Raw genomic sequence first — 16,116 nt, 5'->3', positions numbered from 1 at the left:
GGATAGCACTGCAAGGATGGGGATAGTTCCATTGACACAATCACAAGCACACCTCAGACCAAGACTCACTAGCACAATATGGTGCCAATGCAGAGGCTACAGCGGTCTTATCACACAGACAAATGCACATATCTAGCCAAGCTCACTTTCTGGTAAAGGTTTGTTAGATTTAACATGACAGGAAAAAAGGGAGACATTGATATATGTATAAATATATCACTGGATCAAGTACAAGAAAAACTTAATCAAGAAAGAGAAGAGGAAAAGGGACTGGCAACTTACTCTGTTTGTATGGCTTGCATGCTGAGACAAGTCACATAGTTATAAAGAAAAACACAATGGTTTTAGTCTTTTGCTTTTTTCTTGTGTCACAATCATGATTTCTAGCATTGCTACGGGGTACTCTAACACATAATATCAGATATCATTTTAAACTTCATTTATTTACATGGCTGGCTGAGCATACATGCTGAGTCATAAAAAGTACAGAATATCAGACAAAAGACAGGGTCGAAGCTGAATTAAAGGTAACAGAATACAGGTAAATAAATTAGAACAGTGTTTGGATTTTTAGGTGACTTTGCAACTTAACTAAAACATGTATTTTCTAATATATTGTGTTTTTCTTTTAAACTTGGAGATAACCAGTGGCAGATCTAGCTAATAGTATGTGTATGGTCATGTCACATGCAGCTAGAAACTAGGTAAAACAAAATGAGGGGAAACACAATGTAAAGACACAAGTATGAAAATAATGCACCTTAAATAAATGATGCAGTTATATCCAAATTAACTTTTTTTTCATGCAACTGAAATTAAGAACATGTAGTAGCCAAAGTGGTTTTGAATTCTGCAAAAAGTATCACAGTAAATGTCACTTACATTGATCGGGTCCAACACTTTAACTGCTGCCTGACTGCCGTCCTTCTTGCTGATCACTCTGTACACTTTCCCATATGTACCTTTACCAATGGTCTCCACTATATCCCAGTTATCTGAAGGATCGCCCAGGTTCTCCATGCCAATCATGCTCGACTTGTATGGATACAGTCCATACAGCGACCTCCTATAAAGGATAAACAAACCCAGTTGAACAAAATGTAACAACATATCTTTATAGGAACGACAACAATGAATGATTGTTTGAAATACCTCTGTAGTGACGTGTAAACTTAATAGAGTAAGATAAATCCCTTTCTAGTACCTAATGCTTTGTCCTATAGAGAAAAAGCTTCTTGCGAATAACGCAACAGTTGAGCCAAACTGACTTTTAGATTTTTGTGACAAGACATAAAAATTCCTTTTCACCCAGTCAACGCCAAAGACAAACAAGTCATTAAATAAAAACATCTCAACTTTAAACTTGTTTATGTATAGCACAGAGGAGTAGTTTTATTCACCAGGGCCCTCTCATTCAGCTCAGTGAAAGACTATATCCGCCAAGGGAGCCACTTAACGGGTTTAAGCAGGAGAAAGCTCGGCAAAAAAACAAAGCAGACAGCTGTAGGTGGAGATGACAGTAGGCTACTTACATGGCAAGTGTTATTTTCTTCTGACTCATCTGGGGCTGAGAAAAATTACAACTAAAGAGTCTGTTGTGATCATCACAGAGCAGCACGTATAGCAAGAGCAATTGCTTCGTCAAGAAGACGGGCAACAAGTGACATTTCTCACACACTGAATTAGCTTTCTCTTCAGGGACCTCGTCACTGCCCACTAAGAAGTGCAATCTCCCAGGATCAATTGGATTGGACAGAGATTAACTTGACAAGTGCTGTGCCAAATGAGCAGTGAACCGGCACCCTGCTGTTTACTGAAGTGATCATAATGTAAAGTGTTTTATAAAATGATTGTTTATTATAAGGTTATGAGGATCAATGCTAAAAAGCTATGCTAGAGCCTGATATAAATCCTCCTTTATTTAGTTTTTATGACCAAATACAACATGAAAAGACCAACGATGCAAAGCATTAGGTGTCAAAACAGCTGAGACAGAATTACATGATGGATTAGGAACTTATATTGCTGTGTTTGGTTACATGCATCGCATTTTTGCAAAGCGACACATATTCTAGATTAACATGATGGAGAGGAATGTTTGTGTACCATGTCACGCCTGCACCACTTGTCATAAACGTGTTATACATCACAGAGACTGCATGACCCTGAGAGAAGGAAGTGGAGATCAGCAGATTAATGTGAAACAATCGTAAATGATGTTTAACCCTACGGAGCTGTGGCAACTCACGTGAGGACAGATTTATGAATTGTTGTGCATGCAGGTTGAGCAATGGCATTCGAGTAAATACTAGATGGATATCCCGCCATTCTGTGGGGACGCTCAAATACGCAGCACTGATATCCTTCACTATGTCCTTGAGGCAGACATCTGTGATAACAGCACTAGCCAAAGTACCTTTTGTCTATCTTAGTTTATTATACCGTTAAATAATAATTACACAATGTAACCACTTAGCTTCAAGGTTCATCTCCAGTCTAACAATCCATCATTGATTGTTTTAGAAGTGAAACACCCATTTGAAACTGTCAGTGAAAAATGCATCAGTTTACCTGTTTACTTGCTGTTTATAACTGTCGACTCGTTTGTCACATATGTCTGCATCTACAACGCATTTTGTACACATCACCAGTCACCTGTTGCCAGAATACTTTCAACAACTTATACAACAGAAGGCTCATATTCCTCTAGCTTTTCGTCTCTCATGACCTGCTGCATAAGATAATTGCTCTAAAAGAGCAACCTTTTCCCATGACGAATAAACAAAAAATGAATATTCTTATACTGTACAACTGTCTTCAAAAAGTAAAGAGTACAAGCTGTTCAAGCAAAACAAACATTAACGTTACATAATTATACTTAATTATAAGAGACTCGCATCACAAATACTATCACCTTCTACAGTATGTGATTCATTCCTAAAAAAAAAAAATGTGCTTCATGGAAAGTCTGCAAACATCAAACATAAAGAACCAATGTGGTCATGCATCTATTCATTATTCAAAATGCTTCTCAAAGATCAATAAAGCTTAGATCATAAAGCCAAGAGTCACACATACCTGTCTCTGTGAAAGTGTTTGTCTCTCCCTCACACTAAAATGCTCCAGTCTATTTCATGCTATAGGGATTAATAATTCACTGATAATCTGCTACCTGATCGGCAGGACTGTTAAATATTCAGGTGGCAGATGTATCCACTCATAAAGGTTGTTGATATGAAGCATCTCAGGTTGCACACAGGTTACCAGGAAGTTCATGGTAGTTGCTAGGTCACATGACTGCCGTCTGTCCCCCGCTCTGCACACAATGTTCTTCACACATCCAACTGTCTGTACTCCATCTCAGAGACTCATCTTAGTTTCTTGAAAACCAGTAAAACATCGTAATAAGCATCTCAGTAGATCCTATACACCAGTGCAAGTCATAGGGAGAGCGTTATGGCAAAGGGGAGAAAACTAAAGATGATCTATCCATAAAGTCATACTTGCACAGAACTCCAATATTTCAAATGGTTTATATATTTTAATAGTCTGGCATCCTTAACAATATCTATATTTCTAAAAGAAAGCCTCCAGGCTGAGCACCAGCAAGTCAAAACAGTATGTTATTCACCATGAAAAATACAGGACTTGATGCCACGAGTAGAAAGCCCCAGGGATGTAATGAAGTGGAAGATATAGTCACAGCACGAGGAAGGGGCTTTAATGATGCCAGAACTTCCTCGCAGAAAACCACAAACTTCCTACATAGTTTTCTATTATACCCAATTGGAAGCCATTTGAAGCGATCTCATCCCAAGCCCTTCCTTTGCGTATAAATAATGTATTATCCTGTTACAATGCTGGGGTCACAACAGAGTCAAGTTGAATTTCATTGAAATAGCATCATCAAGAACATAAACGGAATCTTTCTTTTCATGGCTTATCTTCTGTGGCGCTAATAAAATATGTATACGTTTTTACACCCAAAAGGCTCTACTGCCATTTAGTGACAGTAAAGTAAATCAGTGGTGCCAAATGCGTGGGTCAATGCCCATTTTAGGGGTCACAGGATACATCTGAAGGGGTTGCCAGATGAAAGCAGAATAAAACAGTTGTGTGTGTGTGTGTGTGTGTGTGTGTGTGTGTGTGTGTGTGTGTGTGTGTGTGTGTGTGTGTGTGTGTGTGGGTTTTTTTAACCGTTTTCTAATCCCTGTTGATTACTGGATAATTCTCTGGAGACCTATAAAGCTGAAGTTGGGGACTTAAATTATTACATGTATGTCAGTTACATTAAAGCACCAATCCATGGGTGATGTCACAGAAACTAAATCAATATTTTATACAGTTTATGGTCATATTTTTTTATTGTTTTACTTCTGTTTAATGTGTTTGCTAACCTGAGTCTGGCAAGCTTTGCTAGCATTATCCCATTTCTTTTGTTTATTGTTCCCAAATGAATTCTGTCCACTTTAGTTCCCATCAACAAAGACTTAATTCTGTTTTAATGTCACAAAATATAAAGAGAAATTCCAAATGCTGTTCTTTTAAATGAACAGGAGACGCATCATTGCTGCTTTAGAACAGGACACCACTGATCCTAGATGGCAGTGCTCAGGTTACCCTTTGTTTACCATACTGTCAGCCTGCCTGAAAAAGGGATATAGTGTCTAGTGTTCAAGAACAGCTCTGTGAAAAAAACGAAGTGATATATATATCTTTTTCAAATCCAACATCATCTAATTGCATGTAAATCTGTCTAAAACCTATGCTACATTTATGGTCACGTGTTGTTCTTTGATAATAGTAAAGGCATAGTCTTCTCCTGCTGAATAATGTGCCTCCCAACATTTGCATTTACTGTGCTGCATCTGCATAAGTCCAAGTTCCTTGATGGTTGGAGGTGGAATCAGCTTTGGATGATGTGAACAGCTGCAGCTCAGGGACTGTCTTTGTCACTTTGAAACAGAGCAAAGTAAAAGGGAGTAATCTAATTTTCTGCTTCCATCACACTTGCACAATCCTACCCTCTCTGCTAAAGCCTTGCGGGAACTACACTTGGTAAACCCTTCGGTAAATCTGTGGAGAAAAAAAAACTCTGGACTATAATCCCTTTTAAGGGGATATGAAGAGGCTTTGCAGTAAACCTCCAATAGCCACGAGCCAGGCCGAAAGCACAGTGCCCTTGTTCTCACCCTGCACGACAAAAGCCTCACACGACAAGAAACAAAGTCCCTTAAACTCAGCAGTCCACCTGCATGATTCCTACAAATGAGATTATTAGACACACAAAAACCCACCCTTATTAACAAAAGGCCACATTATAATTTAAATAATTCAACTCAAAACCTTATGCACTTTCAAAAATCTTATCTAATGACAAATATCACAGCTCTTTTAGCATTGACTGTCATGATGCGTGTCAACACAATTAAGGGCAGTACTGTTTGGGTAAATGCAACAAGTTTACTGATATATACAAGTTGATTAAGGTTGTGCAATCTGAATTCTTTTTTTAAGAACTGTGTATTATTTTATCACCAAATTGTTGCATCATTCTGACAAAATTGAGAGTTTTACCTCCATGTGTCAGTATGTTAAAATAGCATTGGCTCAGTTTTTATAACATGGTTTCAAAATGCAGACTCCCGATGCAATAGATTCCCTAATTTTAATATTGCTCTGGTAATTTAAAAATCATCACCTAATCATCATTAGGTTTATGTACATTTTGAAGAAACATACAGACACAAATAGACACAGTGTTGTGAAATAAATCCCTAAATGTGTGCTGTGTTATTTAACCATCCTGGAAGAAGACATGGAGAAAAATAGTCAAACTCTCAAGTTTGACAGTGCATGAAAAACTAAGTAAATGGTGTAAAAGCTTTTTTAAAAAAGCAGTATAGCCTACTGATAACGAACACGGTTGTATGCAGAGTATTTCACAATGTGAGCCCATCAGGGAATTATTAACAGTAATTTAGACAGGCTGATAGTGTAGGCTTGTGTTTTACCTAAATGCTAATATAATGAGTCTTACCTTGGGATTGGTTCCTCCGTGTGTCCATCTCTAAAATCTGTAAAACAGGGGAAAGTGTTTCAGATGTCAGCTGACCTGTCATCCATCTCTTTGAGTCAACACTGCTGAAGTTTCTCACTAACTTTACTGTAACTACATTTAAGTAACATCTCTCTAAATGCAGCTGAGCTTACCGTCCATGGCAACATCTCCAAACTGATTTCCTTGTTTACTCAATGAAGGGTTTTAATTATTAACAGTACAGATATCTGAGCATGTTGTCCGGTAGACCGGAAGCTCTTAGCTGACCAATGTCCCTTTTAATAGTGTATGCATGCTGTGGGAGGCTGCGGTCAACCTACCTGGACCAGGACCGGGAGTAAATGAGGAGATGTGCCGGGAAGCATGCCGCAGCAACTCCTCCAACACCAGCATCCCTCAGCATCAAAGTTGTCGCACATTCTCAGTGGTTTAACCCGGATAAAATTCCTCCGCTGGTCCCACTAGAATTTTATTCTTTTTGCCTAATTAGCAGGAAAGAGAGGCTTTGTGTGGTCATTGTTCATTAACCAGAGGGCCTCACTTGTTTGTGAAACTTCAACCCAATTATCCTCAAAATACTCAGTCACTCGGCAATTAGACGTCTTTCTGCTCACTCCGAAGTGGACAAACAGTATGATGACATCCCAACCATAATACCTGTGTGCAATTTGATGACACATTTACCTGAGTTTTATTATCAAAAATGTTTCCCTTTGCACTTACAACTGGCATACACTGATAGGTCTGTGATTTCAGCAGTGGGTACTGAGGCATTTGGAAAATATTTAGCAGCTTTTCACACAATCTCTATTCCTGTTTAAAGTTATTCATTCAAAAAGGTCTTAGGATGTGATGAGCTCCAGTGACCTGAGACCCCTGGTGGACACAGTTTGGAGGTGGATGCATTTTCCCCCTCACTACAGCGACAGAGTGAAGAAATGAAAAGGTCATTACAGAAATTAATATTTGAGCTTTGTGGAGCTGGGACAAAGGCAGTCGCAAGAAATCCTATTTTCCATTGTTCCCATCTAGGACTCATGTCACTCAGGTGTCTTGGAAATTACTCTTCCCTCCTTCTGCTTCAAATTGTTCTGAATGGTCATATGGAGATACAAAAACAATACTTATCTGTTTCATCATGATAAGGGTGAACAGAAGGAGTAGAAGGGCATCTATTGTAGTCCTCATAACATCAACAACAGCAACCACAAACTAAGACACAAATCAGTGTTTATATTTTATTCACATATGTTACATTTTGCATTAAATGTCCAAGTCATACTTTCTGGTCAACCTCAGAAAGCTCGAGTCAGCACCTACAGTAATGTACTGTATTCTCGCTTCATTCATACGGAGAACACACAAGAGCTTTCAGTTACAATGTACACCCACTACTCATTGGCTATTTGGTTGCGGTCATTTACAAAGTGTGAAAAACAAAATAAAGAAGAGGGGGAGGAACTTGGTAAACAGAAAAAGCAGCATGCATGAATTCAAGAGGAAGGTTTTTCAAGTGTTAACCTGTTCCGTAAAGATTCCTCGATGCAGCACAATGTGGCCCGCGTTTCATAACCAGACGTCATTGATATCAGCAGCGTGCTGAAAATTAATCTCGCAGGCACGTACTGGATAAATTTCCTTTCGCTGAGAAAAAGAAAAGATGATAATCTGAAAATTAAGTAGCTAAGACACTTAAATAATGGTGGCTTAAAGGATGTCATGCACGGTGAATAACAGAAACTCAACTCTGATAATCTTGTTAAGTTGGAATGCAACTATAAATCACACCTAGATGATGCACGAGTAAGGGATAATCATCACAATAAATGCTCTGTACTGCAGTCAGGACTCAACAATCTAAAGTAGGGAAAACTTTTTTGGACAGCACAGACAAAAGAGGAGAATTGACATTTCGATCATGGATCGTGTGGTTTTGTATCTTAAGAGAAAATTTGGACAGGACCAATAAAATATTGCTGCTCTTATGTGGTGTTCAGTTTTGCCAGAGCAGCAGGACACCATAACTGTGCAATGCCATTTCATTAAAAAATAAATGCAGTTTGACTTCAGGGTTTTTGGACAATGAATATTAGATTTTTCGTTGACCAGTTGCATCTTTAGATGCGTTTCCGCTGGCTATAGAGTTTTGTCTTAGAGCTAACCGGGAAGGAAAAGCGCTGTGCGATAGGGCAGAACTACAACATCGGTAGTGACTTCATAAGTGATAAGAGGTGACCGCACACCGTCCTTAAACATTAAAGTGAGTTTGAGTCAACATTCCCAGCCATCTATCATAAACTCAAAGCACAACCTTAGAAAAAAAAAGTCTTCACAAAAGTTTAAATTACTGAACAATGAGCAGCAGCATTTATTTAAATATCTAAAACATATTTTTAAACAGCAAAAACCAAAAAGAAATTCCTGAGGATGGATTGCAACAAGACCCATAAAAAGAGTCTTTGCTCGTTTGCAAATAAACTCTATAGTGTGTTGATGGTTGGACTCGCCCCGCCCTCCCTCATGTCAGTAGAACACGAGTGCACATTGCAATAACATCGCTACACTCATCAGGAGTTGAAACTCATGCCAGCACAGCAGAGCACATTTTGATAAATAAAAGGGATATGCATTAACATCATCATAAATGGTGCAAAAAGTAATCAGAATTTGCAGGGACATTCAACAGTTGATTTTTTTTTTTTTTTAAACCCAAATAAATACAACGGGCTTCAAAAGCCTGTTCCACACCAATTTCATTTCTGGGCAAAGTTGTGCTTTTCACTTTGATCTTACCGAATTCTGTTTTTCCCTGTTGAAAACCACACAATAAATCACTTAAACACACACACGTGTTAATCTTTAGGGATGATTGTACACCAAACTTCACATAAACCAAGGCTGTGGCAGCAGTACCCTCACTGGGATGTTTGTGTTTATCACGTTAAGAGTTCCCAAATATTTTAGATCGAGTCAGACACAAAAGCCAGGAAAAAAAAAAGTCTTCTTCCGCCACGGGTTGCTGTTGTGGAAGATCTTAGAGTCCATTATAGTGAGGCCCCCAACGCTTATTGATGTGATCAAAGGTGTGAGAAACCCACTGTTGCTCCAACACTCGATACCTCTCCTCGCACAAGAAGAGAGGTTTGCCACGGCTGGAGAAAGGCCAGAGGGGAAAACAAGAGTCAGAGCTGTGTTTGTTTTCTCTGAAGCAACAAGTACTTCAAAAAAGAACTGTGTCACGATTTCAAACCAGATCATATTCCTAAGAAGGTATGGGTATGTTGTGTTTGTGTAGTTGAATAAAAAAGTAAATAGAGTTTGTATTCAATTATAAAGATTGGACTGGAAAAAGGTTAAAGGAAACAGCTGCTTTTGTCATGTAAGCTGTCTCTGAAGTTTAAATGGCATTGAATTCCAAAACTCCCTTTATGTTATCTGTGTGCATCATTTTGCATAAGTACAAAATGGTAAACATTTATTTTTTATATTGTTCACTGCTATACATCTTGTAAACTGTTTTTTTATATGAGAATCAGTACAGATAAAAACTGTATTCACTAAGTACTGTATGTGTAATCCGATCCTGAACAGGAATCTTTAACTGAGTAAAAGTAAACGGCATAATATTATATGGCACTTATGACTGTGTGTGATGAGTTGTACCGTAAGTCGCGGTCCTCCTCTCCGTGAGCATCAAGGTAAACAGAACCCCACAGGCAGAAACGATGTCCACGGATGATGATGATGACTGAGGCATTTATCAGGAGAAAGATGCCTGTAGCTGCGCCACAATGTTGGGAGTGCTGTCAAAACATAACATGTACCTTTATTAACCCCCGTGGGGAAATTCGACAAACAAACAAAGATTAGAAAAGGAGCCTGACACTGTCAAACAGGTAGATACATTAGGCTTAAAAACAGATGCAAAATGACTTGTTTTAGGACTCACTTGGTATAAAACAACAATAAAAAAACCAGTATGTCCCAGCTCTTCAATCATTTAGAAACTTACCAAAACACATTCACAGATACCCTGCTGTTTGCAGCAAACGCCCTTGAGACAGACAAAGGCGCCACAAACCAGACAGAGCGCGGGGTCTTTTGGCACTTTTTTGCAGGCAGTGCAGGCCTTCCTGTGATAGTATTGGAAGATGATATTGTAGTTGTCGGGGAGCTGGAGAAGGCGGGGCGCTGCCCACTGAGGTTCCTGGACAAGCAAGGACTTCAGAGGAGAGAAAAGAGACCAAAGTCAGTAAAATATCAGGCCATACATCTGTTGTGAAATGCAGTTCCTAGTACATTTTGTCGTCAAACTCTTTCCAGCTCTTCTCAAAACTCTCCGCAAAATGACTGACTGCTCACGAAAGATACAAAATTGAGAATTGCTTTCAGCTTGCAAGGAAAATATTATTCCCTTTGTCTCAACTTTCCTATTTTGTATGACATCTTTCAGCTCAAACATTTTATAATGAATAGCTTCCTGTGTTAGGCTTTAGCGACCTAAATTGACATGCAGGACACCCTACGTTTCCACAAAATGATACACATCCAAGGTTAGTGAAATACTGACTGACAGTTGGTACGACACATGGTTAGCTATGCAGTCAGTCTCCTCAGAGGTTTTGGACCTTGTCAACCAAGGTTGAAACTAATTTCAGTGTCAATAGCACTTGATACATGACTCATTTACAGCACATCAAACTCAAATACAAGGTTTGAATATTTAATTGGAGAGGGACTATTCAAACTATTTCCTCGAAACTCCCAAGCCAAATAAAGCTCTTGTTTTATTGTTTTCTGAATACAAACCCTTGTGCAGACAAATGTATTAAAAGAGGTAGAGCTACGATTCACAATCAGCCTCTAGTCCTGAATAACCTTACATTTATATTACATTTAAAAAACACATAGAAAGGGTAATGGTTAAATAAGAGTTATCAACGTGTCTATATAATGTATTTTAAAAGTGTATGGACGTCTAATCTTTATTGGATTTACGCGTTTATGTTTCCGTCTTTTTATGAATCAAAGCTAAAAAGGCTCCAAATTCTAATAGGGCAACATTATGTCCCTTTTCAAGAAAAATAGTACATCAGATACAAATCCATCAGCTGAGTGTTTTACCGCAGCAAAGAACTGGCACGGTAACCGTTTTAGATCATAGAAAATACACTTATGCGTTATCGGAGGTTTTAGAGAAGATTCTGGTATAAATTATAGCAAAGTCATGCGTCTCCCTCGTCTAAGATTCACACACATACCAATGATTGCTCAGCCTGCATCTGAGAGAGCCCTGTGACCTCAGCGCACCACTGTGTCACCAAGTCAAAGGCGTCGACCGCCCACTTCAGACACGAGGCACTGTGTGCGATGTTGGAGGGCTGAGGGACTGAGGCTAAGAGCCCCAGACACACAGCCAAGGACGGGAACTCCTCCTCTTCCTGAGAACACACAAACAAAGAAAACAGCCGGTGAGGTCTCAGCTTTTACAAGCACCTGTGACTCACAGAAAATCAAACTCTGGTCAGCAAAGACCTTAGGAGGGGAAGGGTCAGAGAGCAGAGTTCAGATGAGGAGAGAACAGATGAAAGCTAATTAGAAATGCTAACATTAGCAACCATGATAATGAGCAATGGTTATTATAGTTCAGAGGGGGGAGAGTCTGCGTTATCTTTTTTATGCTAAATGCAACCAAACTGAAAAGCTGATGTAAATGAGTTGCATTTGTCATCTGTGACACAGCAAGTAGACTACCAAACTGAAACAGAGTGGATTAGCCATGCTGTTTCAATCAGAAAGAACAGAACTGAAAACCTGAACACATTACATCTTTCTTGACAAGGATGGGGGACACAGCAAGTTTTGTTTGATAACCTTCAAACTGAAAATGATTTGTTATTATCGATGCTGATCTGGGCTTGGTCTCCCTGCAGGGTACGTGTCTGACATTTTTTTCCCGGTCTTTTAAACAGAAAATAGCTCTGGCTTAGTTCCATGTTTTAAATTTTCAGGTCTTTATAGACATCAGGCACACATTTTTAGACGTGAAAACCTCCAGCTGAAACCCTTAAGTTGCTTGTACTGAAACATCATTCATGCTGGTCAATAGGGATGTTGCAGTCAGAATTTTAAAAACCATGTAGGCAAGATTGTATCGTTATAGGCTAGCAGAAATATTGACCATTCTGGATGCAAGAACACAAGGGTAAGGTAGCTTCAGCAGGTAGGATGACATTTATAATATAACATACCAGGCAGCCGGAAAGGTTGTCTCCGTAGAGGTGATGCTGCAGGAGGCAGGACAGACGCAGGAAGGGCAGGCAGACCTGCTGTAGGCTGAACTCAATCGACTGTGGAGACCACACACCGGAGATCAGCTGGAGAGGGAAACAACAGTAACACTTGATCAATAAGCAGCCAACAGCTTGCTGATAACACCGTGATGTATATCGCCACTGGAGATTAGTGGAGATATTAGACCAGTGTCTCTCAGGATAATGGCCAATTCATTGTTCAAATGAAAATGAAAAAGAGCAGCAAAGACAAGACTGAGAGGAGAGAGAGCAGCCTCCTGAAGGCAGCTGTGTTCGGGAAGAGCTAAGCAGTCATTTTAGTGCCTCACCATTGATGTTTCTTCAGTGTTCACCTTGAACACACTCTTGTCCTTAGAGAGCTCACTGATAACGTGACTGAGCAGCGCCTCGAAGGATGTCTCGGCATTTGCAGCATTCTGTGACAGAAAATCAAAACGTTGACAATATGAACTCAAACATTAAAAAAGGCCTTCACCCAGAAGCCCAGCCCCAACAGACATCAGCTTCAATCTAATTACTCACTGTTTCAGCAGAATTAGGGGAGAACATTAAATCAAATGGCTTTGTTATGGGTGGAAGAACAAATCTAGAAATACGATAGTTACAATTGTGAGTAGTTCTCTAACCAACACTACTCTGGAGAACATTGAAAGTGGTTTATTTCTCCTTGTAAACAACACATATGCAGTGAGCACTTTGCATTGTGGGACACAGTAAGTGAGGTAGACTGGTCTGATGCATACTGAATGTTTTTCCCACCAATAAAACATCTTGGTACTGTTGTCATACTGCTGATTTTGCTTTGTTTGCATACTTCATGCTACGACATGCGAGTATAGAGGGCAGTTTGTAATACAGCACGCATCTCAAAAAGCCTGTCTATCGATAGAAGAAGGATGGACTTTGGTACACATTAAAAATGAGGGATTAACATCTACTCCAACATATAAAGTCATGACAAATCTGGGTCTTTAGTAGTCTAAATTAGCCCTCACACTGAAAGGCATGCATCACTCATATTATATTTATTGTGTCAGCCCTTTATTAGACAGCCTTTGAATGATTGCACAGAGGGATACCTGCTGTTTCTAACAGAGAACAATATTAAAGCCTACAGGGATTAAGAAATTAACAAGAGATTGAAATGACCCTAAACCGATGACAAAAACACTTCAAAACAAATAAAATGGTCATGGCATTATGCATCTATTTTAATGTTTCAAGTATATGAATTACGAATATCAGAACATACAGAGTAATGCAGATTAAAATACTGAAGTAGTGCAAGTATAAAATGTGCTCCTCTGTAAAATATGAAGATGAATGCACAATATTACTTCTGATAATAAGTGGTAGATACATTATAGCATGTGTGTTCTGATTAAACTCAACTGGTTTGATACAGAGGAAGAGCTGCATGCATTTATCAGGCTGAAGTTGGTGGAATATAAAACACCAGTCTTATCTCGTCTGCTGTCCTTTGTCATAGATTTATTGGGGAGGAATTCTAAGTCCATGGATTTCCTTCCTCTAGGCTCAGATCTTTGCTCAGACTGCATCTTTTTTTTTAACAACTTCAATTTTAATTACAGTGGCGTTGCACCAAATATAAATGCCGTCCTCATTGAAGATTTCAAATCCATCTTAATGGCAGCTTGTGAGTGCCTGCACTACTGCTCATGACAGTGTAGTAGGAAGATACTAATCCAAGCCTCCATTATGCAAAGAAAAACTGTAAAGGGGAGGCTTTAAGCTATTTGTCTTTTGACATTCAAGCCAGCTCCTCACTAATGCAGATTTAATAGACTGAAGACAGATAGCCAATTAATGCAACCCTCTCACGCATTTCTAGATAATGAAGATCGACTGTGGAAATCACGTAAAAAACGGAAAGGGACTCAATTCATCTCAATAGTAAGTTATACACAATGATTTACTGTTGTTGCAGACGGATTCTGGGGGACAATGGGAGGATAGAACAGAGAGGGGCATACGAGTTGACATTAACAGCCTTTGAAACGTTACACAGTGGAGTTGAAATGCACAGAGAGAAGTACAGTCAGGGGTCTCTTTACACAGCAGTTTGAATTAGTGGTTAAAGGTTTGTGCTGTGCCATTATCTTAACTGTATGACCTTTTTTTCTCCATTTGTTATAGTATAATTTAGGCCCATGGAGGCAATACACAGAAGAAAGGAAAAACCAACAAATCAGTAAAAACAAGAAACACGTACAAGCTCAGAAACAAGCATATCACTAAGGATATAGAAAGACATCTGATTACAAATCAAGTAATGTAAATATCAGTGAGGTCCAACCCTTGGTGACCATAATATGTGGTTTACATTAGTGTTGCACGGTGCACCGATACTAGAAAGGTATCGCGATCCCCTGCCGTTAAAAACGCAACGATTCCCCCATTTCATTAGTATCGGTACTCTAAGAAAGACATTGTTCTAGTAAGAGCCATATTTCCTGTTGGTGTTACGCGCTCTGCTTCCACTCCCTGCAGTCGTCCTGCAGTCCCTCCCCTCTTGAAAGTATCGAAATCACAATTCTTGACTTGGTATCAAAACAAAAATGTTGGTATCGTGACAAAACTAGTCTACATCATTAAAGCCTCTGAGAACTTTCAAAAAGGTAAAACTGTGCACAAGACACTGAAAATAAAATAAAGTAAGCCAAGGTGTCATTATGAATCGAGCTGATTCAACGTGACCTGACTTTTACCTTCTTTAGCGCTCCAGATGTGCTCCAGGCCTGCCTCTCTTCTGGGCTGAACTTGGTTGAGAGAGCAGCGAGAGCCTGGGTGAACTGCAGGTTGTAAAGCATCTTCACCACACAGGTGAAGTGCTCTGCACAGGGAGGAAGAAGGTGACACGGAGTATATAAACCAAGACAAGTAGAGACAGAAGCTCAATTTACACGGATCAATTAAGACTGAATGCATAACAATAAAATTAAAGGGATCAATATAGGAATTTAAAAAGATCTTCCAGCAAACAAAGAGCCAGTTCCAGAGGGCTGGCAGCTATTCACAAGGGCATTTTATTTGGTTTCTCAGTGGTGCATAGAAAGCCTCACAGAACAGAGAGCAGGATAATTAGCAGTGTGCGTCAGGTAGAAAATGTGAAATGAAGGATATTTAGGTTAGGTTTAAAAGAACAACAAAGAGAGTCATTTGTATTCTTCTTCCGCATAGGGCTGCCGACAGATCCACTGTCAGTAGACACAATTAAAAGGTAGAACGGGAAGAAAAAAAGAGAGGCCTTCCTTTTATAGTCATCAAGTACAAAGGACCCTCTGGGCACTGATCAGCCTTTCTATTTCTCAAGAAAGAAAAACCATGTAACAATGATTGGAAACACCACAAGCTTGAGAAAAAAATTCAATCAGCAAAGATTATAAATCATGTTTTCAGCTATAATAATACTTTTTTCAAACAAAAGCTACACTTCCCATTAAACCCACTTCTGCTATGTTTCAAAAATACTAATTGTCCATGTGCGGTCCACCTAATTCAGAGTCTTCCTGCTGCAACACTACTAAACATGACTTGTTGGGCTAGGTCTTAAGGTGGCCCGCCGCCTTTTCTTGAAAAAGGCTAACATGGAGGAGATGAAGCGACAAGCCAGAGAGGAAGGGCACGCAGCCCCCCCCCCCATCACCGGGGTCGTGTCTCTCTGATCCTCACGGCCAAATTACGGCAACAGGAGCACAGATAAGAGATGTGAAATGCTTT

General features: G+C 39.4%; 2 protein-coding genes across 3 annotated transcripts in view; both read right to left on the bottom strand.

Moving 5' to 3' along the window:
• Positions 1-1,660, bottom strand: part of myo3b (myosin IIIB) — a 52,369-nt gene extending 50,709 nt beyond the window's left edge. Inside the window, exons 1-3 of the mRNA XM_063887938.1 lie at positions 1,533-1,660; positions 883-1,066; positions 283-303 (exon numbers count right to left, since the gene is read on the bottom strand). Of these exons, the coding sequence (XP_063744008.1) occupies positions 283-303; positions 883-1,066; positions 1,533-1,561 (234 nt within the window). The 5' untranslated portion in view covers positions 1,562-1,660. The remainder of the gene's footprint in view (positions 1-282; positions 304-882; positions 1,067-1,532) is intronic.
• Positions 1,661-7,285: 5,625 nt separating this feature from the next.
• The window catches only part of ubr3 (ubiquitin protein ligase E3 component n-recognin 3), a 37,172-nt gene continuing 28,341 nt past the window's right edge, over positions 7,286-16,116 (bottom strand). For both annotated transcript variants that reach the window (XM_063887543.1, XM_063887544.1), the window contains 7 exons: positions 15,105-15,229; positions 12,684-12,791; positions 12,313-12,438; positions 11,323-11,502; positions 10,074-10,283; positions 9,725-9,864; positions 7,286-9,213 (listed from right to left, as the gene is read on the bottom strand). In XM_063887543.1, coding sequence (XP_063743613.1) covers positions 9,096-9,213; positions 9,725-9,864; positions 10,074-10,283; positions 11,323-11,502; positions 12,313-12,438; positions 12,684-12,791; positions 15,105-15,229 — 1,007 coding nt within the window. In that variant the 3' untranslated portion in view covers positions 7,286-9,095. The remainder of the gene's footprint in view (positions 9,214-9,724; positions 9,865-10,073; positions 10,284-11,322; positions 11,503-12,312; positions 12,439-12,683; positions 12,792-15,104; positions 15,230-16,116) is intronic.

Source organism: Eleginops maclovinus, chromosome 7, assembly GCF_036324505.1.
Source record: "Eleginops maclovinus isolate JMC-PN-2008 ecotype Puerto Natales chromosome 7, JC_Emac_rtc_rv5, whole genome shotgun sequence".
NCBI classification, from domain to species: Eukaryota; Metazoa; Chordata; class Actinopteri; order Perciformes; family Eleginopidae; genus Eleginops; species Eleginops maclovinus.
Note: the sequence above shows the minus strand (reverse complement) of the source record. Positions and strands in the feature narration are given on the sequence as shown.